The 27,779-nt window shown below is 33.8% G+C and overlaps 3 protein-coding genes across 3 annotated transcripts; 2 read left to right on the forward strand and 1 right to left on the reverse strand.

Moving 5' to 3' along the window:
* LOC110693675 (receptor-like protein kinase HSL1) lies at positions 1–4,319 on the forward strand. The gene is made up of 2 exons (XM_021870835.1): positions 1–2,954; positions 3,670–4,319. The coding sequence occupies exons 1-2, from the start codon at positions 362–364 to the stop codon at positions 4,059–4,061; spliced, it is 2,985 nt and encodes a 994-aa protein (XP_021726527.1). The 5' UTR covers positions 1–361; the 3' UTR covers positions 4,062–4,319.
* Positions 4,320–6,229: 1,910 nt separating this feature from the next.
* LOC110693676 (septin and tuftelin-interacting protein 1 homolog 1-like) lies at positions 6,230–11,416 on the reverse strand. Its single transcript, XM_021870836.1, has 2 exons — positions 8,866–11,416; positions 6,230–7,567 (listed from the first exon to the last, which is right to left on the reverse strand). The coding sequence occupies exon 1, from the start codon at positions 10,971–10,973 to the stop codon at positions 8,874–8,876; it is 2,100 nt and encodes a 699-aa protein (XP_021726528.1). The 5' UTR covers positions 10,974–11,416; the 3' UTR covers positions 6,230–7,567; positions 8,866–8,873.
* A 3,605-nt stretch (positions 11,417–15,021) lies between these two features.
* LOC110693678 (germin-like protein 8-2) lies at positions 15,022–16,090 on the forward strand. Its single transcript, XM_021870838.1, has 2 exons — positions 15,022–15,234; positions 15,350–16,090. The coding sequence occupies exons 1-2, from the start codon at positions 15,111–15,113 to the stop codon at positions 15,892–15,894; spliced, it is 669 nt and encodes a 222-aa protein (XP_021726530.1). The 5' UTR covers positions 15,022–15,110; the 3' UTR covers positions 15,895–16,090.
* Positions 16,091–27,779: the final 11,689 nt, after the last annotated feature.

The following is a 27,779-nucleotide window of genomic DNA, read 5'->3' on the forward strand; positions in this document are numbered from 1 at the left end:
ATTCTATAACTTTTCATGTAAACAAGACTATATTTTCATCTATTATCAATTTGCCGGTAACTTAATTTACAAACAATACTCGTTTACTCATAAGACTATGGTCAAAGACATATGGTAACACCACATCAACAATATTATCACGAGATCCATACACATAAAACATCCGAGCATGATTCACCCTCCCACAAAAAATGGAAAAAAAAAAAAAAAACGCACCTCACTTTATTTTTACTAACTCCCTTATATACACCACGTTCAAAATTCACCAAAAAAAAACCATCCACTCTTGTTCCCACCTCTTTCTCATTCTCTCTCCTCCCATTCCATGCTCACTCACACTCTCTCTCCTCCATAACCAAACATGCTAACCATCTTCGTCTTCTTCCTCCTCTTCTCTCTCCCACCACCAACTCTCTCCATCAACCAAGAAGGTCTCTACTTACAACACGTCAAACAATCTCTCGACGATCCAAACGGCTTTTTTTCCGGTTGGAATGACTCTCATCGCACCCCCTGTAATTGGACCGGAATCACCTGTGACTCGGCTTCCGGTTCTGTCACCTCCATTGAAATCACCAGTGCTAACCTTGTCGGCCCTTTTCCGGTCATCGTTTGCCGACTCCGTTATCTGGAATACCTTTCTTTCTACGATAATTATCTGAACTCGTCCCTGCCACCGGATATTTCTACGTGTCAGAGTCTCCGGCATCTGGACCTTTCTCAAAATGGGTTCACCGGAAATTTGCCGGATTCTCTGTCCTCTATTCCAACGCTCGAGTACTTGGACTTGAGCTACAACAACTTTACCGGAGAAGTTCCGGCGACTTTTGGAAGCTTCCAGAAACTCGAGGTTGTTTCGTTGGTGGATAACTTTTTTAGTGGAAAGTTTCCCATGTTTTTTAGCAACGTTTCTACTTTAAACACACTTAATCTGAGTTTCAACCCGTTTCTACCGAGTCGACTCGGTCCTGAACTCGGGAAACTCACGAATCTCAAGTATTTCTGGGCAACTCAAACTAACCTTTTCGACGAGTTGCCTGACTCGCTCGGTACTCTGAAGAATGTGCTGAATTTCGACGTTTCGCAGAATCATTTGACCGGAAAACTCCCGAGTTCGCTCACTGAAATGACCAGTGCTATTCAGATTGAGCTCTACGAGAACAAGTTCACCGGCGAGTTGCCTCTTGGATGGAAGAACATGAAATCTCTGTTACGATTTGACGCGGCGATGAACAATCTTACCGGGACGATTCCCGACGAGTTGGCTCAGCTCCCACTCTCTTCTTTCAACTTGTACCAGAACCAATTTCATGGAGTGGTTCCTGAGAGTATAGCGGACTCGCCGAATTTGTACGAGTTCAAGATCTACAACAACCGATTCGCCGGTGAGTTGCCTCGGAAACTCGGTGAGAACTCGCCGTTAAATCTGATCGATGTTTCGTTTAACAACTTCACTGGCGAATTACCTCCGAATTTGTGCGCAAATCGTGAATTAGCTGAGCTTCTGGTGATCGGGAACTCATTCTCCGGTGAAATTCCGGCGAGTTTGTCTGAGTGCAAGTCATTAACACGAATACGATTGAGCGGAAATCGATTCTCCGGGAATGTACCTTCGGGTTTCTGGGGGCTTCCTCGAACCTCACTACTTGAACTCGAATTCAACGAGTTTACTGGGAAGATACCGAAATCTATTGCTTCTGCTTCGAATTTGTCTCTAATCTTGATTTCTAACAACAGTTTTTCAGGGAAAATTCCGGAAGAAATCGGGTTGTTAACCAATTTAGTAAGTTTCATGGCGGATAATAATCGATTTTCCGGGTCATTACCAGATTCAATGCTGAAGTTGCCACAATTAGAGCGGTTACATTTGAATAATAATCAATTATCCGGTGAAATCTCACCTGGGATTAAGTCCTTGAAGAAACTAAATGATTTTGATTTAGGAAACAATGATTTATCCGGTTCAATTCCGGAGGAAATCGGTACACTAACATCGCTGAATTACCTTGATTTGTCGAATAACCGGCTTTCGGGTTCAGTTCCGGGTGAATTGCAGAATCTGAAGTTGAATGAGTTCAATTTGTCGAACAACCATCTTTCCGGTGAACTACCGCCGTTTTACGCCAAGGAAATGTACAAGAATTCGTTCCTCGGAAACCCGGGTTTATGCGGCGATATATCAGGCCTTTGTGATAGTAAGGTGGAAGTTCAAAGAGAAAGATATCTTTGGGTATTAAGAACAATATTTGTTCTTGCTGCAATTGTGTTCTTAGTGGGTGTAGTTTGGTTTTATTACAAGTACAGAAATTTCAAGCAAGTAAAGAGCACAATCGATAAGTCGAAATGGACATTGATGTCGTTTCACAAATTGGGATTTAGTGAGTACGAGATTTTGGATTGCTTGGATGAGGATAATGTGATTGGATCAGGCGCTTCGGGTAAGGTTTACAAGGCTGTGCTTAGCAATGGGGAGGCGGTTGCGGTGAAGAAGCTGTGGGCGATATCGAAATTCGCCGAAGGGGGCGATATCGAGAACGGTGGGGTTGTTCAGGACAATGGATTCGAGGCCGAGGTTGAGACACTAGGGAAGATTAGGCATAAGAATATAGTGAGGTTATGGTGTTGTTGCAAGACTAAGGATTGTAAATTGCTTGTTTATGAGTACATGCCAAATGGTAGTTTGGGTGATTTGTTACATGGTCCGAAATCAGGGTTATTAGATTGGCCTACTAGGTACAAAATCGCCCTCGATGCTGCTGAAGGCCTTTCTTACTTGCACCATGATTGTGTCCCGGCTATTGTTCATAGGGATGTGAAATCAAATAACATCTTGTTAGACGCCGAGTTTGGTGCTAAGGTGGCCGATTTCGGGGTTGCGAAAGTGGTGGATGCTATCGGAAAAGGAACGAAATCGATGTCGGTCATCGCCGGTTCCTGTGGCTACATTGCTCCCGGTGAGTCCTATACTTCTATTAATTTGTTTAATTAATCAACTAGTCATAATTTATTGAAATTCTTTGCTTCTCATAATAATTTTTGTTATATTTGGTACTTAATATAGTAGCATGTTCTGTCATTAACATAAATTCTGTGGATAATTATAGAATGTGAAAAAGGATATGGAATAAATAGTTTTATGCAATTATTATTAGTTGGGTATGTAGTATAATTTCTTTGGAACTACCGGAATAGATTCAGAATTTTAGTTGTTGGAATATGTTCAGAATAATAATGAATTCTGTTCACTAACTAATGGTACTGTCTGATTTTATTGTGTTGAAGATCCAATTGAGTAATTGAGTTGCCTACTTTGACAATTCCAAATGCATGTTGCTATCAACAATAAACATACCATTAATTACATGTACTATGCTTTAGTTGTAAGGATTACCTATGTTCAATTTATGAGTAATACTATTATTATACGCCTTATTTCGTATCCCCATGTGTGATTGAGTGTTGATTACTATCCTGTTCCGCGAATTTGAGTATCGATTTTTGTTAGTTAATTGGCTAAATATGGGTTTTTTCTTGGGTTAAGGATAATCTTATACGGAGTAATCATTCTTTTCGATCTAAATTTGTTGGCAATTTCTACAATACATCGATCGAGTTAATGCTACACAGGATGGTGTTTAATTTTTTGTGTGGGCGTGTTTTGTTTTACAGAGTATGCATACACACTTCGAGTAAACGAGAAGAGTGACACCTATAGTTTTGGGGTGGTAATTCTGGAATTAGTGACCGGAAAGAAACCCGTGGACCCGGAGTATGGCGAGAAAGACTTGGTCAAGTGGGTGTGCACCACTGTGGACCAGAAGGGTGTGGACCATGTAATTGATCAAAAGATTGATTCTTGCTTCAAGGAAGATGTGTGCAAGCTACTTAACATAGGGTTACTTTGTACTAGTCCTCTTCCCATCAACCGTCCATCAATGAGAAGAGTGGTGAAAATGTTGCAAGAAGTGAGCGGTGAGACCATGTCGAAAGCAGGGAAGAAAGACGGTAAATTGACACCGTACTATTACGAAGATGCTTCCGACCATGGCAGTGTAGTTTAGGAGGGTCAGTGGTTCATATATACTCCATATCTACAAGAAAGAAATGGAATTTTAGTGTCATTTTGTTTGCATTGAGTGAGGAGGAAAATATTTCCAAGAAACAAAGTTCAAAAGTTTTTAAAGAAAAAAGAGAGGGAAGTGATAAATAGGGGTAGAGTAGTAGTATTAATTACTGTAGTAAGTATTAATTATAAGTTGCTGCTGTACATTGTAAATTTGTTTGACCAATGAGAGTTTTTTATCAAAAAAATTCAGAAGCAATCTACATTTTCCAATTTTATGCATTATTTACTTTTAATATGTGATGTGATTTGCTGACTTATATTTATCTACTGCCAAATCTCAGGTGACACAGATAAAATTAATGTAAAATTTACCCCAATGGTAAAAAAATAACTACATACCCTTAATCTGGGGGATATGATAGTTGAAGAAAGATGTAACAACCCCAAAAAAAGTAGGGCAGTAGACTACACTTTGCCACTGTAAATCCTCTGTTCTTTTGTAAAAGTGGTAAAAATGCTTAGATGGGTAACTGTGCTTTGGCATCTGCAACGGTTGATTTGGCCCTTCAAATTTAGGCCAATAGCCCTTAAATCATATGCAATGGTACAGCTATGTCATGTTATTTTAGCTAGTAAATTAAGGGTAGTTATGGTGACGCCAGTATATTTGTAGGGTACCCTAATATCTTCCTACTTTCTTTAACAAAATAATGGGTCTTTATGTGTTACTATAGTATATATAGGTTTTAACCAAGTTGAAATAAATTGGTGTACTAAAAATTAAGATGGACTTTTAATGGTGGATAGTGGTCCTGCTTGTGAAAGGATTCCATCATTAGGGTTAGTTGCTTGATCCCTTGATTAATTAAATTAAGGTGAATATTAGTGTAAAAGGAAAATGTCAACAAGATTTGGTGTTAAAAGTATTTTCGGCCTAATTGATATGAAATTATAATAGGGATTAATAATTAGTAGAAAAACTTTCTTGTACAATATCACCAGTGCGTATTTATAGTCATTTTCTTCCATAAACTTGTAAAATTAGAATTGTAAACTCATTTGTTAATTAGGTTAACACTCAACACCTTGTTTTTGCTTATACTTAAGAAAAATCGAATTTCATAAAAATTAAGTTCAAGGTTTAATGAATCCATATAGGTAAGTAAGGAGGAAGCCTCGATTAATTTTTACCCCTCACTAAACATTTTAAAGTATATTTATACTCTTTGATAAACATTTTAAGTTTATCATAGTAATAAATTGAATTCGCTTGTAAATTTTATGCTCAATAACTCCATATAAAATTTTTATAAGAGGATAGGACTAATTAAAGTAACCCATATACAAGTATACAATAAATTCTAATAAGTTAGGTTTCAGTACCAATAATTTAACAATACTTTAGCTTTAATTTGCAAAGTCTAAAGGTGATATTAAAGACTAACAATTACTAATTAGACCAAAAAATAATACACTACATGATTGAGTATATTTGGTTGGATTACATAAACAAGGTGGTCATTTTTGACCTTTATTGACATTTGACATTAATGAATTTTGACCATTAAAGTGCATGTTTAGGCCCTAAACAAGTCCAAATAAAATGAAAAGACTAATTAGACCAAACTTTTCATCTTATGATTAATGACTAATCGATTGTACATAAGCTACCTTTTTCTTTTCTATTGCACCAACAAAAGAAAAGAAAAGGCTACTTTTCCACTATATTCTTATTGATGGACTTGAAAGGCTTGCAATAAGTTGTGTTGTGCCTTCTTGGCCCATTTGTAGATTTCAAAATATCAATTTAATGTGATCTGCCCCAATGTAGATATTTTTCTGAAGAATGAATAGTAAATTGCAGAAGTATGGCCCACTTCCCAATTATTTTTACATCTACCATCAATGAAGGCTGAGCCCAAATTTAATTTTCAGGAATGCTAGAATGATTTTGACAAGTTCTTGGTAAAAGTAATTCTCATATAAGGATTGGAGGTGAAATCGAAATCTCTTATTTTACTCCGTAGTATAAAGAATCACTTATCATCTTATTCAATTACTTGTTGGCTAACCTAAGGCCAGTTTGGAAAGATAATTTTGACATAAACATAATTCGGTTTTGAAAAATTAAACACACCGATATTAGCATGAGGGAGACGAAATAAGACAACATAGGGAGTAAAATTAAGAACAAAAAAACCACAACACTAGAGACAGCCAAGTTTCATATGTTCAATTGTTACTTTGTTAGCTTGTCAAAATAGGAGTCAAAACAAAGGACGCAAACAAAAGGTTATATTGTCCTGCAGTTGCATGAACTTACTGAACTTCCATTCTCTAGACTTAGAGCTATAATTGGTACTACAAGTACCTTTGCCAAATTAATCCCTTAAGTGTTTCACTGACTCTGAATTTGGAATTTGAAATCGCCGGTGATTGCTTCATCATCCGTTACACCAATTTCTAGATCCTGCCAAGTTTACATTGTATCAGACTATCAGAGTTTACAAATGATATAAGAAATATCAAGATTGTAAAGAACTTCTAAAAAAGTAGATCAAAAACTTATAAAGCATCCGCCTTGCTTATTAATTCTAGGCTCTATGCTGCCATTGCTGTGTAAAGGGGCAGATAAATAAGGGCAGTTGGATTGTTAAAGGCGCAACACACAAGAAGAGCTTGCATTACAGAAATAGTATGTAACTGCTTCATTCAATTTGGCTGGTCTAAACAACTAGAGGAGGGTTTGGGGGGGGGGGGGTTAGAAGGGTTGCTGAGTTCATAATAATTATGGGCGAGGGAAAATGAGCAAATTGTTTTAAACCAGACATTTCCGGGGGATATTAGATCACCCTGTCAGCTGTTGTCTGTAAGGAAAGAAAGATGATACTGTTTCACTTGTACATGAAATCTGAAATAACAAATAAAATCCATGTTAGCAGCATAATAGGATAAAAGAATTTTAAAATGATCATAAGGTGTACAATTGTACAAATACAGTTTTCCCATGTCCAAGTAATAGAGTAGACAAAATTCCAATATTGGTTCAAGATCTGCTCAAGATCAGACAAAATGTCAGAAGAAAATAAAATTTAACTCACAGAACTTCCAAAAGATGTACGATACGTCGACTAGCATAGTAGCATTAGTAGCATAGATGGTGAGGTGGGATCCAATTGGTGAATCTCAGCCTGATAAACACCGAATACACCAAAAGCAATACAAGAGCTAAACAGACTGAACCCAAGCAGCAAATGAGAAAGAGATTTACCTTCATAATTGGCCTATCCCGATGTTGCGAAACATTGTTTGACAGTTGCAACTTACACTCGGTAGTGACACAAGAACTCCCAGCTAAAATTATCAAGGACCATATTCTAGCTGAAATCAACAAAACTATTAGCAAAATAACATGAAGGTCCAAACTCACTGTTTTTCAGCATGTCATCTCTCACGTTCATCAGATCACACAAGTCCATTTCTGACTAGTCCATCAAGAAACTGCAAAAGGCACATGTAGGTCAGAGACCTCAGAGTACCATTGTCGTTCCTCCTTAAGGCAGTAATTCGATGATTAGCAGACATGAAAGGTCAAAGATAGCATGGATATCACCATAAAATGACAACTATTTCAGGAACACGAACAAAATCTGTGTCTCACAGCAAAGTCATAGATCAGAAGTGAACCTTTTTCCATACCTAGACTCTTTTCATTAGTACTTATTCAATTATTCATGAAGATAGTGGAACAAGGAATAGGACTTAACCTTATGCATTGATCGTTTCAGTCAGTTTCTTTCCAAAATTAAGTTAACCTTATGCATTGATCGTTTTTATCAGTTTCTACTCGACATGATACGTACTAGACTAAACTATATTAGGTCAGGGTATTAGTTGATAATTCAAATATCATATCAAACCTACTCTAAATCAAGTAAAAATGACTTAGAAAAGAAAACTTTAGCATAGAAATAAAGAAACAAGAAACTAAACAATACTGGTACAGCTTATTTATCTTTATCAAACAGCAGTCTTTCTGTAATGATTCAGACCACCATTGACCTTAATAAAGCACTTCTAAATGGCTATTAGACTTAATTATGACAGATGAAGCATTAGCGAGTTTGAGAATGAGTGATGAACTGAACTGTGAGTCCAATGTTCTGGCCTTCATAAATATTCATGTTCTGAACCAGAAGCAAAGCCCTGATGCTTATTAGATTTGATGGAGTAGGGTTTGTTACATCATAATATCGCATTTAAGAGTAAATTATCTGTTATTTTAGGAATTAATCTTAATTAAGCTATACCCTCATCCAAATTACCATGTATATACATATCAAGAAGACTTTAACATTTATTTATTTATTTATTTATTTATTTATTTTTTTGCTTCAAAAATCTGAGTTCAGTTTCTTTGATGCATTGGACATTGTATTATACCACTTGGGTCAGTCTTCTATTTCTTTCTTGAGAACATAAAATCAGATTTCGGATGCATGATGTATGGATGATATATGCCTAGCACTTAGCCAATACTATATGACCCAAATCCAAAAGTGAACTTTCACATACAGTCAACCTCTGCATACCTCAAAAGAATTGAAATTGATGAACAATTAAGAGAACACACAGAATAAAATGAAGATAGGAAAATCAAGGCTCAAACATATAATGCTCAAAGAGTTTGTTCAATGTTTTTTCAAGTCCTAATGCAGGAACATGCTCTACTATTTATGTGATCACAATTAACAGACATCTCATACAGCTAAAAAACCAAAGTTAAGGCATCAACTTACAACAAAATTCAGCGCCGCCTTGAAGTAGAGATGTTCTGCATCTGTACAAGTTGTCCAAGAGTTACCAAAGACCATTTCTCCTGGACTCGAGCGAAAATCTTCTGATTGAAGGAGTCCACAATGATGCTTACAATGCCAAAGCTATATACTTGGTGATCGTCGTGTGTTCTCCCAGGTTTAGGCTTAAAGTGCAAGCCTTGTTGCTGTGCATAGACCTCAATAACTTCTTTCAAATTTTTAGGCAGACTGTCAGCGAAAGCTGTAACATGTTGTTGAGCTGCATATTGCCTTTGTTTAGGCACCCTTGAAGGGCTAATGTTCTCCTCTACACCAGGGTGAACCTCCTCCGAACCTAGAGACTGATATATCATTTTCAGGCCTAGCCATAGCTGGCGCCTAACACGTTCCGTGGCCAAAACATCAGCAGGAATAAGCTGTTTCCACCCAAGGTACCATTGCTCAATCTCTTTATAGTCTTTGCTTGTACAAAGCCAGTGGTGCAGAGCTTGTTGCCACTTTCCGAAAAAGTGATTCTCCAGTAAACTAACAATGTAACGAATGGGAATTGCAGAAGCCCAAGTCATAACCCAGTTAAACTGTTCAAGTTTCTGATTAGCAGGATTGACTCGAAATTCCTGCATCACATCTTTCAACTTGGGAAGAATGGACCTAACAATCAGTTTTTCCCAACTAGCAGAATCGAATACTGTCTTCCAAGGGGATAGGATAGTGTAAGCTGACATATCACTAGGATGCCAATCACAGAGAGCATTTTCAAATTTTACAAGGATGGCTTGATGAAGAGTCTCAAGCTTCCGCGAAAGCAATGGAAGCCAGGGATGCATCCAGACATGAATTGGTATTGTTTCGCGGCAAGGTTCCCAAGAGTTAACAGCTTCAGACAACTTAGGCATCACAATCATATCAAGCAGTGACTGCAGCACAAAAGGTGTAAGCAATTCCTCCCATAACTCAATAAAACGAAGCATAGGTTCAGGATCTCTAGCCTGCCATGAGTTTAAACCTGCTATTCTGACTGCAGGAAACACTACTTCGGCCACTAACTGTGAATACGGAGCTGTTGCATCCTCAGACATGTCATGATCCTCGCCGTCTCCCTGCAACAAACCTTTCCACAAAGCTATGACATCCATACCATGCCACGGGTTCTGAAGAGGCTCCCATCCTTGAAACACTCTAGTCAACAGAGGAACAGCAAAAGAACACGCGATACAGGACAGGTTACCGAGTTTATACTCCTCGGGAAACCTCCTCTGCAGGTCTCTGAAGGACTCTGCAACAGACTCTGAAGTCAATTTTCCTGATACATTCTCCTCTTCAATACTGTCTAAAACCTGAATTATCTCCTCCATAGAATCAATCTCCTTCTTCTGATCTGCAGACTCTTTCTGAAGCCTTCCTTTCTCTTCCTGCAGCGAAACGACAGTCTGTTTCTCCAACATCAATTTCCTCTCCACATTCTCAACATCAAGCTTCATCAAGTCTGACACCAACCCTACATTATACTGCAACTCCTGCATAGGCATATCATAACTGTCTTTTCCTGCCGGAACAACAATATCCTGATGCACCTTATCAGCACGAACACGAACTCGACCTCGTTCTTTCCACAACACTTCAGTCTCCCTCTTATGATCATTATACCCTAATCCTTCTAACTTTGGTCTCAACTTCGCCTCGATTGGAGCAACAATACCTTGTTCATTCTTCCCTAACCCACCACCACTATACCCCATCTTCTGCAACAACTTCATCCCAATACCTTTCGTGTATTTCTCGAAACCCCCAACATTATTCTCCCTTAAATCATCCTTATAAGATGATGCAAAATTTACAGGATTCATGTGACGAACCAACGTATCAGTTAACCCGCCAATTCTTCTACTCTTTTTCTTGATGTTCTTCCTAAAAAAGATTTCGTCTTCATCATCGTTGTTCGAATCTGAATTATCAAATAATACATCATTATTTGATTGAACAAATTTTCTTTTGGGTTTTCTGTAAAAGGATTCGTTCTCAATAAACTGATCTAAATCGACAAAATCGTTATCCATATCAAATTCCTCTGTTTTTTGATATTCATCCATTATTAATCACTCAAATTATCCCAGGTTTTGTTAAAGATTAGAAAAGGGATACGAATTGAAGGTGCTAATATAAGATGGAGGACAAAACTTTGGTCTTTGGTTAATCACCGCCTAACTTACGTGACTCGCAAGGTCGCCAAAATAAAAAAAAAAAGGTATTGAGGGAAGTCAAGTAGTCAACTACAGCAAGAAAAGGCGGGTTGAGGTTAATACGACACCACACGTTTAATTAAGCGGGTTGGTTTGGGTTAGTGTTGAGGTTTATTTTTCAATTTGTTGATTTATTAAAGGTTAATTTTTAAATTATCATAAAAAAATAGAACAATTTTCGAATTAATCATCCGTTTAATTTTTAATTATGAATTACCACTCCTAAAATTAAATAAATGCTCATATTACCATCTATTTCAAAAATCCGGTGGATTTTCCGTGTGTAGGCCCCACCTAACACTTATTTTGACCCTTTTGACTGATTTTTTCCCCGATTTTTTCTCTTTAAAAGCGCTCTCTAAACTTTAATTTACATTTCCTTCACCAAATTCTACCAAATTTCAAAGAGAAAAATATAAAATGAAGTTAAGGGAGCGTTTTTAAAGAGAAAAATCGGGATCAGTCAAAACTCAAAAGGGCCCAAATAAGCTTTAGATCGGGCCCACAGACAAAAAATCCACCGAATTTTTAAAATGCGTGATAATCCGAGCATTTATTTAATTTAAGGGGTGGTAATTTAAAATAAAAAATTAAACGGGTAGTTAGTTCAAAAATAGTTACATTTTTTAGTGGTAATTTAAAAATTTTCCTTTATTAAATTAACTGAAATATATAAATGTAACTAGAAATTAGCTCAAAGTGATGCACTGAATCGTTATTAAATTTGTGAAAAAGAACCATTTAATTGATTGACTTTTTGTAAAATGACATCAATCAATATATATTATTAAAACCCATGGCAATACATGCTACTTTTTCATGTATCACCAATTTTTCCATTTGACATATATTGTGACCCCACATCATACAAATTCATTTATGATTGAAAACTCAATGTATGCATAACCTCTATATATTACGTAATATTTTGTTTAATTGAAAAACTCTTCATATACATAACACTCAATTTAAATTCCCCTACCTTGGAATGTAACTCCTTAATAATTGCATAATAATAAAATATGTAAGAAACTAAAATTAGTCCATATTTGTATGCATTAATTCATAAGATTGTAAATATAGAGTAAAAGTTTTGATTTATATATATATATTACAATTGTAATTAAAGAGTATTTTTTAGGGTGCATCATGGAGTACTCTGTAGTATATATATTGACATTTATACAGATTTGATTTATCAATTATATATTTTTTTTCACATTGGATTGATTTATCATTTACCTTATATGGAGGGTCAAACCAGCTCATACTAACAACTAACTACTTAAGCTATCATATTAAAAAAAAAAAAAGCTCTCAATGACAAACAAGCCAAAATATATACTTCGTATAGTTCAATTAAAGTAATAAATTTATAATGACCCGGGGAATCGCCGGGCCAATAACTAGTTTTAAGTGAAAAGTTGTGAAAAAAGATCTTTAAAGTGTATAATTTATTTAGGAGTACTTGGGTGAGTTTTTCGGGTGGTCAACGTCGGAGCTCCGGTGTTGACTTTCACGTGTTACTTACGTGAGTTTTAAAAAAACCAAAATTTTGGGGTAGAGAAAGAAAGAGAAATAAAGGGGGAAAATGAAAGGAGTAGTTCGAACATGAGGGAAATTTGGGGGGATTTTTTTTTTTTGTTTAACTCACGTGACTAACACGTGAAAGTCAACACCGCAGCTCCTGATCACCCAGAAAACTCATCTAAGTACTCCCTGAAAACAAAATATAACTTAAAGGGTCTTTTTTTCACAACTTTATTTTCACTTAAAACTAGTGTGTACCCCGGGCTGCTAGTTTGTGTACTTAATTATATTCGACTATTTGTATAGTTAGCGTGTATAGTGTTTCGGACATTATTTCGAATGTCACCTTTTTTTTTTTTTAATTTATATTTAATCTTGTGAAAAATAAATGGATTATATTACCTCTAATTTACTTAATAATTGAAATAAATATATAATATTATGTCAAACTTGTAACATCAATAATAGTTGGTTGAGATGGTAAATGTATTACCTATATGTATTGGAGGTTATGGGTTCAAGTACTTGTTCAAAGCATATTTTATTTTGTTAAGTGAACTGGCTAGCTTATGTGACTTATATACTTTGGATGATGATGTGGCATTGAGACATAACACACATACTTTGAAGAGTGCCATGTGGCACCGTTCCTTTAAAAGAAACGCCTTTTAATAGATAGTATAGATATTCTTTTAAAAAAAATCGACCAGTTAAAAGGTCCTTCTTTTACAAATTTTTCTTATTAAATTTGAGTGACTAAAGTTTTGTAGTGAATGAAATGGTTCAGAGTTGAATGTGCTTTGTCTTAATTAATTTGACAGGAGTATTGGAGGAACAAACCTTTAACATTAACCATGCGGCCATGCCCATGAGCCATGGCACACCATGATCAAATTTCAAAGAGCGTCTTAAATGAAAATTTATAAAATAAGCCAGGCCAAAACTTTAAATTAATTTATGTGGGAGGAATTGAAATCAATTTGCAATCATGATAAAATCATTATCTAATTTTGACATGGAGTGCATATGGTACTTTAGTACCTTACCTAGCACCTTACTTATTAAGTAATGTTAAAGTTGACTTCTGAATGAAAGATGTATAGAGTGACAAATACATGAAGGTTTTAATTTGTTTTTCTTCAAAGAACATGATGTAGAAAAAGAGAAGAATTTATTAATTTTGGCGCAATGCATGACATTAGCTTTTTTGATGCCATGATGTATTCTATGGTACGGGTACTCACTTTTTAAACATTATTAGTATGTGTCGGTCAAAATTGGACACTGAAAACATAACAAGCACTAATTACTTGTAGGTTAGTATTGTTATTTCTCTTATTATTCAAATAAATAACATGTTTCTGTGACATATATACTTTTAGGTTTACTTGCCATCGTCACGTACATATCCAATCCTCTGCTCAAATGTCATAGCTTTTAAATATTTTTGTAGTGATTGAATAGTATCATCAATATGATTTTTACTTTGTATTTTGTTTGACCATAAATTAATTAATCAAAATGTATACTAAATAATTGTTATACTTCATGTTAGAACAGTAATATTCAAATATAATTTTAGTAAAAATAAATTAAATGCAGCAAAATTAGTTTTAATCTAGTAAAAATCAATGTTCTCAAAGAACAAATATAACAATGAATCAACAAAAGAAAGTTTTAATAAAGAATTTTTTTTAGTACTTAGCAAAAATAATTTAAATATATGAATAATAATTCTAATTCAATAAAAATAAGTGAAGAGAACATGACTTTATAGTGGCTTATACTATAAAATTATCAAACACATTATTGAGAATTACGAGTATTGGTCAAAGTTTTCAAAATTTGAGCATAAAAATATGACAAGAGATAGATGGAGTAATAATAATTTATCATATACAGGTACGTAGTGTAGAATTTAGAAAAAAATTAAAAGAAAACAAAAGGTAAGTAAAGTGTGAAACATACCAAAAAAAAAAACCCGAAAGTATTAGTTAGAAAAACATTTTTTAGTTGTTTGTACATGTTTGTTAAAGTACAGTATTTTGCATTATTAATACATCCTACTCTAACTATTCAGATATTGCATAACTAAAACGTCCTACTCAAACTGATTAACCTAAGCTTACGACATTAGTTGATTATATAAAACCATATCATTCTCCTCGACGACTATACAATGCAAGATTGACGAGGTCATTACCTGCTAAGTGAGAAAATTAAAATATTAATTAACTACCCTCATTGAAAAACTAAACAAATAGACTAGAAAGTTTCATGATTAATGACCAATTCTACGTATACTTCTTCGAAACATAGTCTAGTTATCCAACCTCAACTATAAAAGGGATCATTTACCATGCAAGAAGATTATAACTTACACTTTAGTAATACTCACATAGTCTCATTATTCATTAATTATTTGAGTGTAACTAACCAATTTCATAAGAAAAAGAGATGGAAGCTCGTTATTTTCTTGTTTACCTTACTTTCTTAGCCATGTCTTCCTACATGGCCTATGCAACGGATCCTACTCAGCTACAAGACTTCTGTGTTGCGGTGAATGACCCAAATAGTGAGCGTATGTTTTTTTGTCCAATTTGATAACAAACCTTGTGAATTTATTTAATTTTAATTTCGATATGTACTTTACTTTTAAAATTGATGCTGACTAAGGAGTATTTAAAAATTTGCAGTGTTTGTGAATGGATTGCTTTGCAAGAATCCAATGGATGCTAAACCCGAGGATTTCTTTAAGGATGGGCTAGACAAGCCAGGGGACACTAACAATAGGGTACAATCCGCTGTTACACTAGTCTCTGCATTACAACTTCCAGGGCTCAACACCCTCGGCATCTCATTGGCTAGGATTGACTATGCGCCTTACGGCCTTAACCCTCCTCACACACATCCTCGTGCAAGTGAAATCCTTACAGTCATTGAAGGAACCCTCTATGTAGGCTTTGTAACTTCCAACCTTGCTAACGGCGATAATAAGTTGTTTACAAAGGTGCTTAACAAAGGTGATGTGTTTGTTTTTCCACAAGGCCTCATTCATTTTCAATTCAATATTGGAAAATATCCTGCCATTGCTATTGCTGGACTAAGCAGCCAAAACCCTGGTACGGTCACCATTGCTAACGCCGTTTTCGGGGCTGATCCACCTATCAATGTTGATGTACTAAGCAAGGCCTTCCAGCTAGATGAACACATAGTGAAGATGCTCCAATCAAAATTTTAAATGTGCCCCTAATTTAATTTTCTACTACGTATGATTTTGGAGTATTTATACAATAATAACCAAGTGATTGATATGGTCTTGGTTTATCAATGTTAGTTCTTTATGTTCTAAATTTATACATATCCTAGTAGTCCTACTAGCATAGGCTACTCTATTGTACGCATGCTAATAAATAATACTTCATCCGTTCTATTAATATTGTAACAATTGACTTTTTGCACTATTCATCACTCTTGTTTGACCATATAATATGAGTTATACGTTAAGCAAAATATGGTTAAGTGTGATCTCGTTGGATTCGTCTCATAAAATACTTCCACAATATCAACTTTTTATAATTTTTACTCTTACACAATTATAGATATTTAGCATATAAAAGGTGTTTCGGGATCGTAATTTCCTCCTCGTTGCAATATTAACAGAACGGAGGAAGTATTTGTTAGTTACTCCGTCCTATATTGTACGCGTGCATTACGTACGTACTTGTTATATGTACGTGTCAATATTGAATTATAATACGAAGTAAAACAAACGAAGTTTCTTAAGTTTTAAGTTATACATTTGTTGTTTTTAAATCTGCAATACTTTTTTTTTTTTTTTTACGTTTGTTAATGTATTAATTGTCACTCATATTTATTCATTATACATACTAGTATAAGTAAAGATTATAAAATTTTAATATTATGCATTTATGCAAGTGCTAATCGAGAAGTTTACAAATAATGCATAAGTTTTCAAAAAACGAAAAAAGTATACAGTAGTTATTAGGAAATATTAACTTGATTTCAAATATCAACTCTTTCTTTAAAATGGAATGTTAATATATACTTACTCCGTTCTTTATTCCTTGACCCGCTTTGACTTTTACACTATTCACCATCCTTTTTTTGACCGTCTTTTGTGAATAATATGTAAGGGAAAATATATTCATGTATGATCTTTTTGGATTTGTCTCAATAAGTACTATCATAATATATAACTTTTATAATTTTTACTTATGGAGAATTTAAGTTACTGATCATTAAAATTTTGCAAGCGTGATAAAAAAAACAGGTCAAGTAAAAAAGAATAGAGGAAGTAGTACGTACATAAGTGAGGTTGTTGATGCTCCAAACTTGTTTAAAATTATTAAACAGTAGTTGAAAGTCTATGTGATGCACGGATTTTAAGACGAACTACATAAATATAAAAAAAAATAATACTCTTTATATTTCTTAGGGCTTGTTCTGTTTAGCTTTTTTCCAGTTAGGGTTGTTCATCGGTCCAAGACCGGACCGGATTGGACCGAAGGTCGAAAAATTGAATTACAAAAAACGAAGATCGGACCGATTAAGCTAGCTAGGACCGAACCCAAACCTGATTGAAAAATTCGGTCCAAAACCCCCGGACTGGGCCGGTTTGGACCGATTTTGGAATTTTAATAAAAAAAATTCTAAATTTTAAGAATTTTTGGAAAATTCGAAAAAAAATAAAAGGAAAAACAATATTTTAACCTTTTTTTTTTTAAAAAAAAATTTTAGCACAAAAAATCTCATACAACTAATTTTTTTCAAGCTTATTAAGGATAATCTTAATCATTATTAAAAGTTTTAGGTAGAATTTTAAGCAAAAAACGGATTCGGTCCAAGACCGGTTTCTATAGGGTTTTGGACCGGACCGAACTAAAAACCGGAAAAACAAAGTTCTCGACACGAAGACCGGATCGATTAGTTTGGTCCAGTCCGGTCTAGAGCCAATCCGATCCATTTCCCCGTTCCATTATCCCGGTTCGAACCAAATTAGGAACTCAACTGAACTGAAGGAACTAACCTGTTCACTTTAACTTAATTTCAGTTCACTTCTGTTCAGCTCCAATCAATTCAGTTCAGTTCAATTCCTACTTTCCTTCTTTCATAAATAATTCATTTCAACTCTATTTAGTTCAGTTCAACCCCAATTAGTTCAATTCAAATCAGTTATTTAAGTAAATCGAAATAGGCCCTTAGTTAGACTCTAAGATTGTTTTGTAATTATATGATTCATTTTACTATTTAACAGTTTTTGACCAAAAAAGTTAATAAATAAATTAAAATAAACAAATAAATTGCTATTGCCTATTCAAAAAGTTAATGTAATTTATGATACGACCTTCTTTGTTAGGGTTGTACATACTTTTAATTTTAATTAAAAAAAATTAAATTTTATATATGGTATGTCATTCGTAGGATTATCTTTTATATGAAAGTTTTTTTTTTAATTTATTTTATTTTTTTATGTTATTTTAATCCTAAAATTCCTATTCATCGTTTTTAATATCTAAAATTAAAAATCTCATTCGTTAATTGGCTTACATGGCGATTGTATATTTTTAAAATTCTTAAATAAAATAAAATTTTTATTCAAGTTATTTTTTATAAAATTATTATCCTACATAAAAAATTTTAAAATTATAATCTTACATGACGCTCTAATTATTTTTAAAAATCAAAATCTTACATGACGCTCTAAAATCTTGGGGAAAACCCCCCTTATATATAATAATAATAATAATAATAATAATAATAATAATAATAATAATAACTTATAATATAGAATTAGTAAAAACAATTTCAGTTCACCTTAAATAAATAATATTTAGTAAAAAGTAATTTCATATCAGTGAAAATAAGTTCAGTTCAGTAAAATTAATTTCGGTTCAGTAAAAATAATTTCAGTTTAGTAAAAATCAGTAACTCTAATGAAGAAATATAATATAGAATAAGTAAAAATAATTCCAGTTTAGCAAAAAAAAAAGAAATTTCAAAAAAAAATTTCAGTTTAGTAAAAATAATTTAAGTTCAGTAAAAAAATAAGGTGAAGTGAACTGGCCTTACAATTAAAATAAGTTTGAATGAATTTAGATAGATTCTAATAAATTTAAGGTCTGTTCTCTTCAGCTTAATTTCAATTCAGTTCATTTCCTAATTTCCTTCTCTTATAAATAATTCATTTCAATTCAGTTCAGCTTAGTTCAATAAATCAGGACAGGTCCTTAATTAAGTTAAGATAAGCTTAAATAAGGCTCGATTCTCTTCACCTTATTTGTTATTTGTTCGTTCGTCTCGTCCCATGTATATACATTTTCCTAATATAAACTTTCTCTTATCTATAGTTGTGGATAATTAATTATACTCCGTATCGTTTGTCGAAATTCGTATTGACGATTATGCCAATTAGAGTGAAACATTTATTTTGAAACAAAGGAAATAATTGTAATTTATAAAGAGGGATACCCAGTCAATTCCCCAGATAAACAAATTTTGTTTATCTGGGGGTATAATTGTCTTTTCAAGTATCAGTGGAGGGGTATATGTGTCTTTTCATGTACTAGTTGATGGGTAGATGTGTAATTTCCTCACCAAACAGTAAAAACAAAAGACAAACAGTAATTGGACAGCTCACCAAAAGTACTGAATAAATAACCCCACTTTTTCAATATATTTACAAAATTTCCATCAAATTAACAAAGTTTATCTGACAGATTAACTTGTATTTTCCCATTTATAAACCCACATAGGGGAATTGTGGGAGAAGGTTGAGGATTGAAATGATGATTGGTTTCTACGAGTATTTGTTGCTAACAACTGACAACTCTGCCTTTTCAAACTCTTCTACAATCTTATGTTCCTATTCAAGTGGAACACTTTGGCTTTTATAGTTTTATACAACTTTACTCGATAACATACATGAACATAAACTTAAATTATACTCCGTATCTTACATACTACAGAAGTGCAGAGTAACATTTGTTTATATATATTGTATTTTTTTTTAAAAAAAAATAAAAAATAAATTATTTTCTCATAATATTTTAATTATTAAAAAAGAAAAAAAAACTTACCAAAAACCTCTAACTTTAGTTAAAAATTTAATTAAATTAATTTTTAATGTTATAAGTAAGCTAATATAATGTTATCAATGATAATGAAAACTAGATTAAATAAAATTTTCTAAATTTAATAATTTTTTCATACCAAAATTAAAACAAAATTATTATTAAAACATGAAACATAACATATTAAAAAAAAAGCAATAATAAAGCTCATAATTGAATGATGAAATAAGTATCCGAGAAAGACAAATTAAATTACTATTGTTATATAGAATTGACCAATTTTCAAAATTTAATACTAATAATAATGTAATTGACCAGAACTTTTAATAAAATAAAATAAAAATACAAAACGATGACATCATTTAGCTTTGAAGGGAAAATATTTAATGACAAGTACAACATGACATGTGTCTTATTTTAAAATAGTATGATATAGATAGATTATAGATTTTCACTTTTTACCAAAGAGAATTTTTCAAAAAAAAAAAAAAAAAAAAGAATTTCTTAAAATGGTTATTTTAAAGTCAAACTGCTTAAGCTAATATTTTTTTTGAAACAAATCATTCATTAATTAAAAGCCATTCGGCATCTACAAATGAAATCTAAATTAACAAATATATAAAATTGAATCAAATTAGGTTTTCCTTCATCAGAGCTACGGTCGTTGAAAAGATCTTGCACTGTGGTACATCTCTCGCACACATTGCTGGAATATACAGCCTTTTCGGAGAGACGGTCTAACGATTTGTTGTAGCCGTAAGGATGATTCTCATCTGTTTCGCCTGAACGCATTTGAAAAATTAACAACCGTTGCGATCCTGAACAAATCTTTACCAAAGAACTGACAATAGGGCAAAAGATGATTACTTTTTTTATGAACCCTAACACACAAACAAACCCTAAACAAAAACAAACAAATAAACTAACGGAAACTAACGACTCCACCATAGGGAGACGGACGAATATCTACACTACTTGTGTAGATTTATTGAAATTCAAATTGCAAAACTAAATAAAATTAAAGGAAAAGGGTCGGAAATAGTCTAATTTCCGAAGAAATTAGACTATTTCCGGCCTAAACGGCCAATATTTTGAAGAAACCCTAGAAGAGAGGAGGAGAGGAGATGAGAGGAGAGAGATATGTGTGTGTAGGTAACTGCTTAAGCTAATTAAGGATGGATAGAGTAATTTCCAACATGACAATATCTACTTTTTGTTATGAATCTTATACAGTACTATGTAATTGATGGTGTACAATATAAGTGGATCAGAGACAAGAAAAGAAAGAAAGAGAAAAAAAAAAGCCATGGCCTTTATTAATAGGAGTATTTTGATACGACATAAAAAAAAAACTGACCATTTTTATAAGACATTGATAAAATTTTCATGTTTTTATCTCTTACATATAGCTCTATTTTATTTTAATTTTTCAAAATAATTTAACCTCTAGAACTTATACAAATTCTTAAATGGACCTGGTTCACACTAATTTATTGTGGACCACTAACATTAGAGAAAATATGGTTGTTTTATTAACAAAAAAAAGGGTCACTATAATTTTAAAAAAGGTCACTATGTTGAAATAAAAATCATTTTGGTAATATATAGGCCTAAGTGGTTATTTTTGTAATGAAATATTTTATATACTGATCAATATGAATAATAAAGGTCACTATGCTAAAATTAGGGTAATAGCGTCGTATTTCAAGTTCACAATATTATTAAACGTTGTAGTAGTTTTAATAAAAGTTACTATGTTAAAAATAAGGTTACTATGTTAAAAATAATGGTCACTATATTCAATATAATGTCAGTTGCGTGTGTATAGACCTCGGGTCCACAATAATATTATTGTGGACCAGGTCCACGCAAGTGTTTTTGTAGAACTTAAGGTAAATAAATTATCGTGTCTTGCCTTGTTTATTCCAACATGGTTTGTGCCCAAGGTTTATATGTTGTGAAGTATTCCTTCTGTCTTATATAATTAACACGTTTGATTTTGTTTTACGATTTATGTATCAACTTTCACTATGATTTTTTTACAAATTAAAATAAATTTTATCATGAAATATGGTGAACATACATATTTGAAACTTTTGTACCTTATGCTTTCATGTCAGTATTTTTATTTATTTTTTTAATTATTTTTTTTAAATGTTAACCTGTTGTAGTAGGTTACTTATGGGTTGAATACTCTATTTGAAGCTTTTGAAACTTCAGTACCTTTAGTGAAACTTTTTACAAATTTTAGTACTCTCAACTTCTCAAGTAGTATTAACTCCTTAACTAAATTAATACCCATGAGCTCATTATATTTAAAGAATGCAATTTTATTGAAAAAGAAAAACAAGAACATACACTACTTAAAGATAGAGTAAAAAATAACTAAAATTTAATTGACCACATTTTACCTATAAAAATTAAGTTTTGAAAATTCTAGAGAGAAAAGGATGAAGAATTTTAACGGGAGGAAAGTTAGACATTTAGGGTAAGTTTATCCCCAAACTCTGATTAAGACTCCAGACTCTGCCACATCAACTTTCCACTAGTTTTTAATTATTTTTTTATTATTCAAACTTACACAAGACTCTCTCCATTTTCACACATTATCCTAAGACTCACTCCAGACTCACTTGCTCATAAAACAACATTGGTGATGATGATGAGGTTGCATGGTATTATTGGGCCATGCAAACTTTGTCAACTTAATTGCCTCTTTGTTGGTCAACAAATATATGCCAAGTGAGTCTTGAGTAGAGTTTGGTTTTTAAAGACTCATTTCAAGACTCCTCCAAATTTCAAGCAAGATTATTGGTAAGACTTACTCAAGACTCTCCACAAGACTCCCAATAAACACACCCTTATAAATGCATAATATTTATTAAAATATTATTAAAACACATGATAGAGAGAGAAAAGAGGAGAGAGAGATCTGTAGGTAGACCCCACCTATTTTTTAGTCGGATTGTATCATGTGATGGGGGACCACATTTTGATTGTTCCACTGAAAGTTTATATGGTACCATTGAATCCTCAGTGGTACTATTTATGCATAAATTTTGTAGAACTGAATGCATATATAATACCATTATGTGGATGTATATAGTATCACTGTATATTCAGTGGTACCATTTGATCATCCAATGATATCAAAATATGCATTTGTTTGTACATATGTATAATTACATGAATACCTCTTGTTATGTATTTGTAAATGTCTAACTTTCCTCTATTTCTATTTCCTCAGAAAAGGATTGGATCGGAGAGGCACAGGCACAGGCACACAATGGCTAGGACTTAACATCGCTAATACCTACAGAAATCAAGAGAAGTGTAAAAAAGGACTATGTATTAGACAACTTTTTCTTTAAATAGAAGAGATATAGAGTATGAGGTCTATTTAATTTAATTGAGTGTGTCAAAAAAAAAAAATTATTTGAGCCCTCAAACTAGGTTCAACTAGTTGATAAAAAAATATTGAATAAAAAGTTATCATATTCTATTACTGTTAAAAAAAAATGGCATAAGAAAATAACAAAAATAAATGAAAGCATAAAGTGAATAACAAAAATATGAAGGAAGTAAGATATGCTACATATAAAACTTTTGAGAAAAACTGTATATCTTAGGGCCTGTTGTGATACGATTATTTTCAGTTCAGTTCAGCTCTAATTAGTTCAGTTTAGTTCTAATAAGTTCAATTCAGTTCAGCTCCTAATTTCATTCTCTTATAAAATATTCAGTTTAGTTTAGTTTTGCTCAGTCAATCAGAACATACCCTTAATATGTTAGCATATCTTACATTCTTACTCCTTTTAAATTTATCAACGAGTATTTAAAAATTTTCATCTAAAAAATCTCTCATTACTTTTATATAACGAATTTTATTTTAACATATTAATCTTTATGTTAATATAATGACCTTTTGTTTTAAAAAAATAAAATATAATGACCTTTTTTTAATAATAAAACAATCATAGTGTCTCTAATACACAGTATCCCTTTGTCCCTAAATTACATTCCTACTTCTCTCTATTATGTGAGGAATGCTAGAAATAGGAATATAATTTAGGGACGGAGGGAGTATTAATTAATGTGAACCAAATTTATTTAAGAGTTTGTAATCGATTAAACTTTTACAAAAATAAAGGTAGTAGTTAGAAAATCATGCATCTTAGATTCTTACTCTTATACAACGTATATACTTTAGATTGTGCTTATCTGTTTTTCGCATTTATCAAAACATCCTACGTACTCTTAATACAAAAAGACTTGCGTGGACCTGGTCCACAATAATGTTATTGTGGACCCGAGGTTTATACACACACAACTGACATTATATTAAACATAATAACCTTTAATTTTTACATAGTAACCCTATTTTTAACATAGTAACCTTTATTAAAACTAGTATAACGTTTAATATTATTGTGAACTTAAAGTATAACGTTATGACCCTAATTTTAACATAGTGACTTTTATTATTCATATTAATTAACCGGTATATAAAATATTTTATTAAAAAGTTAACCTCTTATAGCCTATATATTACCAAAATGACTTTATTTCAACATAGAAACCTTTTTAAGTATTATAGTTACTCTTTTTTTAACTAATAAAATAACCATAGTTTTCCTGATGTTAGTGGTCCACAATAAATTAGTGTGAACCAGGTCCATTTAAGAATTTGTACTCTTAATATTTGGAATATTGCATTAGTAAAACATACTACTCTAACTGATCAACCTAATCTTATAACATTAGTTTATTAAGTTAATTATTTAAAACTATATTCCATGTTCTGACTATGTCAAAAATGCAAGACTGACGAGGTCATTTACCTGCTAAGTAAAAAATTAAACCACTAAATAACTACCCTCATTGAAAATCAAAACAATTAAAAAAGAATTTTCATGATAATTAATGACCAATTCTATGCACGTCTTTGAACTATAAAGGATCAATTAGCATGCAAGAAGATTATAACTTGCACTTGTAATAATACTCACATACTTTTTTTTTTTTGACAACAATACTCACATACATTATTGAGTGTAACATACCAATTTCATAAAAAAAAAACTTAAGATGGAATGTTAGGAAAGATATGATAGAATATCTTCAAGATCTTATGTTAGGCAAGATATATTTCCTAGCTATATTTATGTTATTATCTTAGGCTAGGATATTTAGTTTCCTAGTTTGATATTATCTTCCTTGTTGCTCAAGGAGACCTCCTGTATAAATATTGATCATAATTAATGAGAAGGGCAAGCAATTGAGTATTCATCTTAACATGGTATCGGAGCCAGATTATCTCTCATAATTTTTTTTTTTACCACCATAAACCATGCCCGGCGATGATGGCACACCGTCGCCACCGCCACCTAAAATTGAACCCAACTCCCCGTATTACCTAGGACCCCAAGATCGTCCGGGTGATTTTATTACCTCCCAACGTCTAAAATTAAACAACTTCAATGATTGGTCCCATGCGATTTTTATCGCCTTATCTTCCAGACGCAAATTTTCCTTCTTGGATGGTACCATCGTCAGCTATGCCCCTCCTTGTACCAAGGACGATTGGGTAACGATCCATTGCATGCTCGTGTCTTGGCTTATGAACACGATTGATCCGGAGGTGCGGTCCATGCTATCAAATTATGACAATGCGAAGAAGCTCTGGGATGAATTACATGAACGTTTTGGTCTTGTTAATGGACCTAGAATCCAACAATTAAAGTCTGAAATCTCTCGGTGTGAACAAACAAAATCAATGCCTATCGCTGTATACTTTAGCAAGCTCTCGGTGCTTTGGGATGAATTAGATAAGCACGAGCCATTGATCGGTTGCAAGTGCGGAAAATGTACATGTGATGTTGGAAAACAACACGCACAACGTCGTGAAGGGGATCGCCTTCAACAGTTCCTCCTTGGGTTATACTCTGATTATTATGCCGCGCTTCGCTCCACTCTTTTATCCCAAGACCCCCTGCCCTCTTTGAACTGTGCTTTTCAGACTATTGCACAAGAAGAAAGAGTATGTGGCATCGCAAATATTAAAGACGAGACTCCGGAGGTGGCTGGGTTTGCGGTTCGGATGGATAATATTTCCAGACCACGCCTGTCTCATGCTGAAAGGGCAGCGTTGGTTTGCACATATTGTCACAAAAAAGGCCACGATGCAACCACTTGCTTTGATAAACACGGGGTTCCCACGTGGTATGTGGAAAAATACGGCTCGAAAGATGACACTAGAGCAGCTGGCCGTGGCAGAGGTGCGCCTGTCAAGGCTAACGCAACCACGTCCACTGCTGCCCCCCTATCTAATACTACCTCGGCTTCCGCTCCAATGCCGCACCTCACCCCCGAACAATGGCAAACTGTGATGGTCGTTATGGGTAATGCACCACCTCCATCTCATCGAGTGAATGGTAAGTGGATTATTGACACCGGTTTGCTCTCATCATGTGACCGGTGATTTCTCTTGTTTGACGGCCGTTCATGATGTCCCTTCTTGCAATGTTGGTCTTCCGGATGGCTCTAATGTGATTGCTATGAAAGAAGGAGTTGTAAAAATAACGGAAAAAATAATTCTTCCCAATGTGCTTTATGTTCCTAAATTAAATTGTAACTTGATTTTGGTTTCACAATTGTGCTCTACTAATAATTGTGAAGTCATAACTAACTCTACATTGTGTACTATACAGGACCAACGCACGAGGGAGGTGATTGAAATGGGTGATCTCAAGGATGGACTATACTATCTTCGGGAAGAGGCATCAATTGCGGCAATTTCGGTTGAAGATACCTTGAAGCTTTAGCATAAATGGTTGGGACATCCTTCCGAAAAAGTTGTAAAGCTACTCCCTTTTCTTAGAAATTCTAGTGGTCATTTAAATAAAGATTGTGAAGTGTGTCGTCGTTCTAAACACACTAGAGACAAATTTCCTTTAAGTGATAATAAAGCTTCCCGTATTTTTGAAATAGTACATTGTGATCTTTGGGGCCCTTATGTTGAACCCTCATCTTGTGGTGGTCATTATTTTTTAACCTTGGTTGATGATTATTCTCGTGCCGTATGGATATATCTTTTGATTGATCAAACGGAAGTCTTTAAGATTTTTATGTCGTTTATTGCTATGATTGATAGGCAATTTTCACAAAAAGTAAAAATAGTTCGGAGTGATAATTGTACCGAATTTTTTTGCTTGAAAACTTATTTCCTTGCCCAGGGTATATTATTTCAAACATCAAGTGTAGGCACCCCTCAACAAAATGGGAGGGTTGAGAGGAAACATCAACATATTCTCAATGTTGCCCGAGCCCTTAGATTTCAGGGGGGGTTACCAATTTATTTTTGGGGGGAGTGTGCTCTTGCGGCAGCCCACATAATTAATCGTACACCCTCGATCCTCCTAGAAAATAAAACACCTTATGAGATGTTGTTTGGTACCCCACCTTTGTTTAGTGAATTGAGAGTGTTTGGTTCTTTGTGTTTTGCTCATAATCAAAGAGCAAAAGGGGATAAATTTGCAAGCCGTAGCCGAAAATGTATCTTTGTTGGGTACCCCTTTGGGAAGAAAGGATGGTATTTGTTTGACTTGGATAAAAAGGAATTTTTTGTTTCTCGTGATGTGCGTTTTTTTGAGGATGTGTTCCCTTATTTGGATGCCGAGAGTACCAATATTGATATAGACACTAGTGGTATGAATGCTACGATTAATATGGGAGACAACTTGGATTTTTTTCCAAGTATGCACGACAGTGAGGAGGGGCAGCCAATGCAGCAGCCACCAGTGACTGCCACCCCTCCCCCACTGCCACAGGCGGCTGCTCCGCCACCCAGCCCAGCCACGGCTGCTCACCCCGACACCCCTGACACGTCAGCAGCAGGGGCTGACCTTGGTGAAGACCCCACGACACCCACTTTGATGGGGCGTGGGCATCGACCAAAATTCCCAAATCCTAAGTATCGGGATTTTGTTACTCATACTCATGTTGCAAGAAATAGTCCATCCAAAGCATCACT

Source organism: Chenopodium quinoa, unplaced genomic scaffold, assembly GCF_001683475.1.
Source record: "Chenopodium quinoa cultivar QQ74 unplaced genomic scaffold, ASM168347v1, whole genome shotgun sequence".
Lineage (NCBI taxonomy): Eukaryota > Viridiplantae > Streptophyta > Magnoliopsida > Caryophyllales > Amaranthaceae > Chenopodium > Chenopodium quinoa.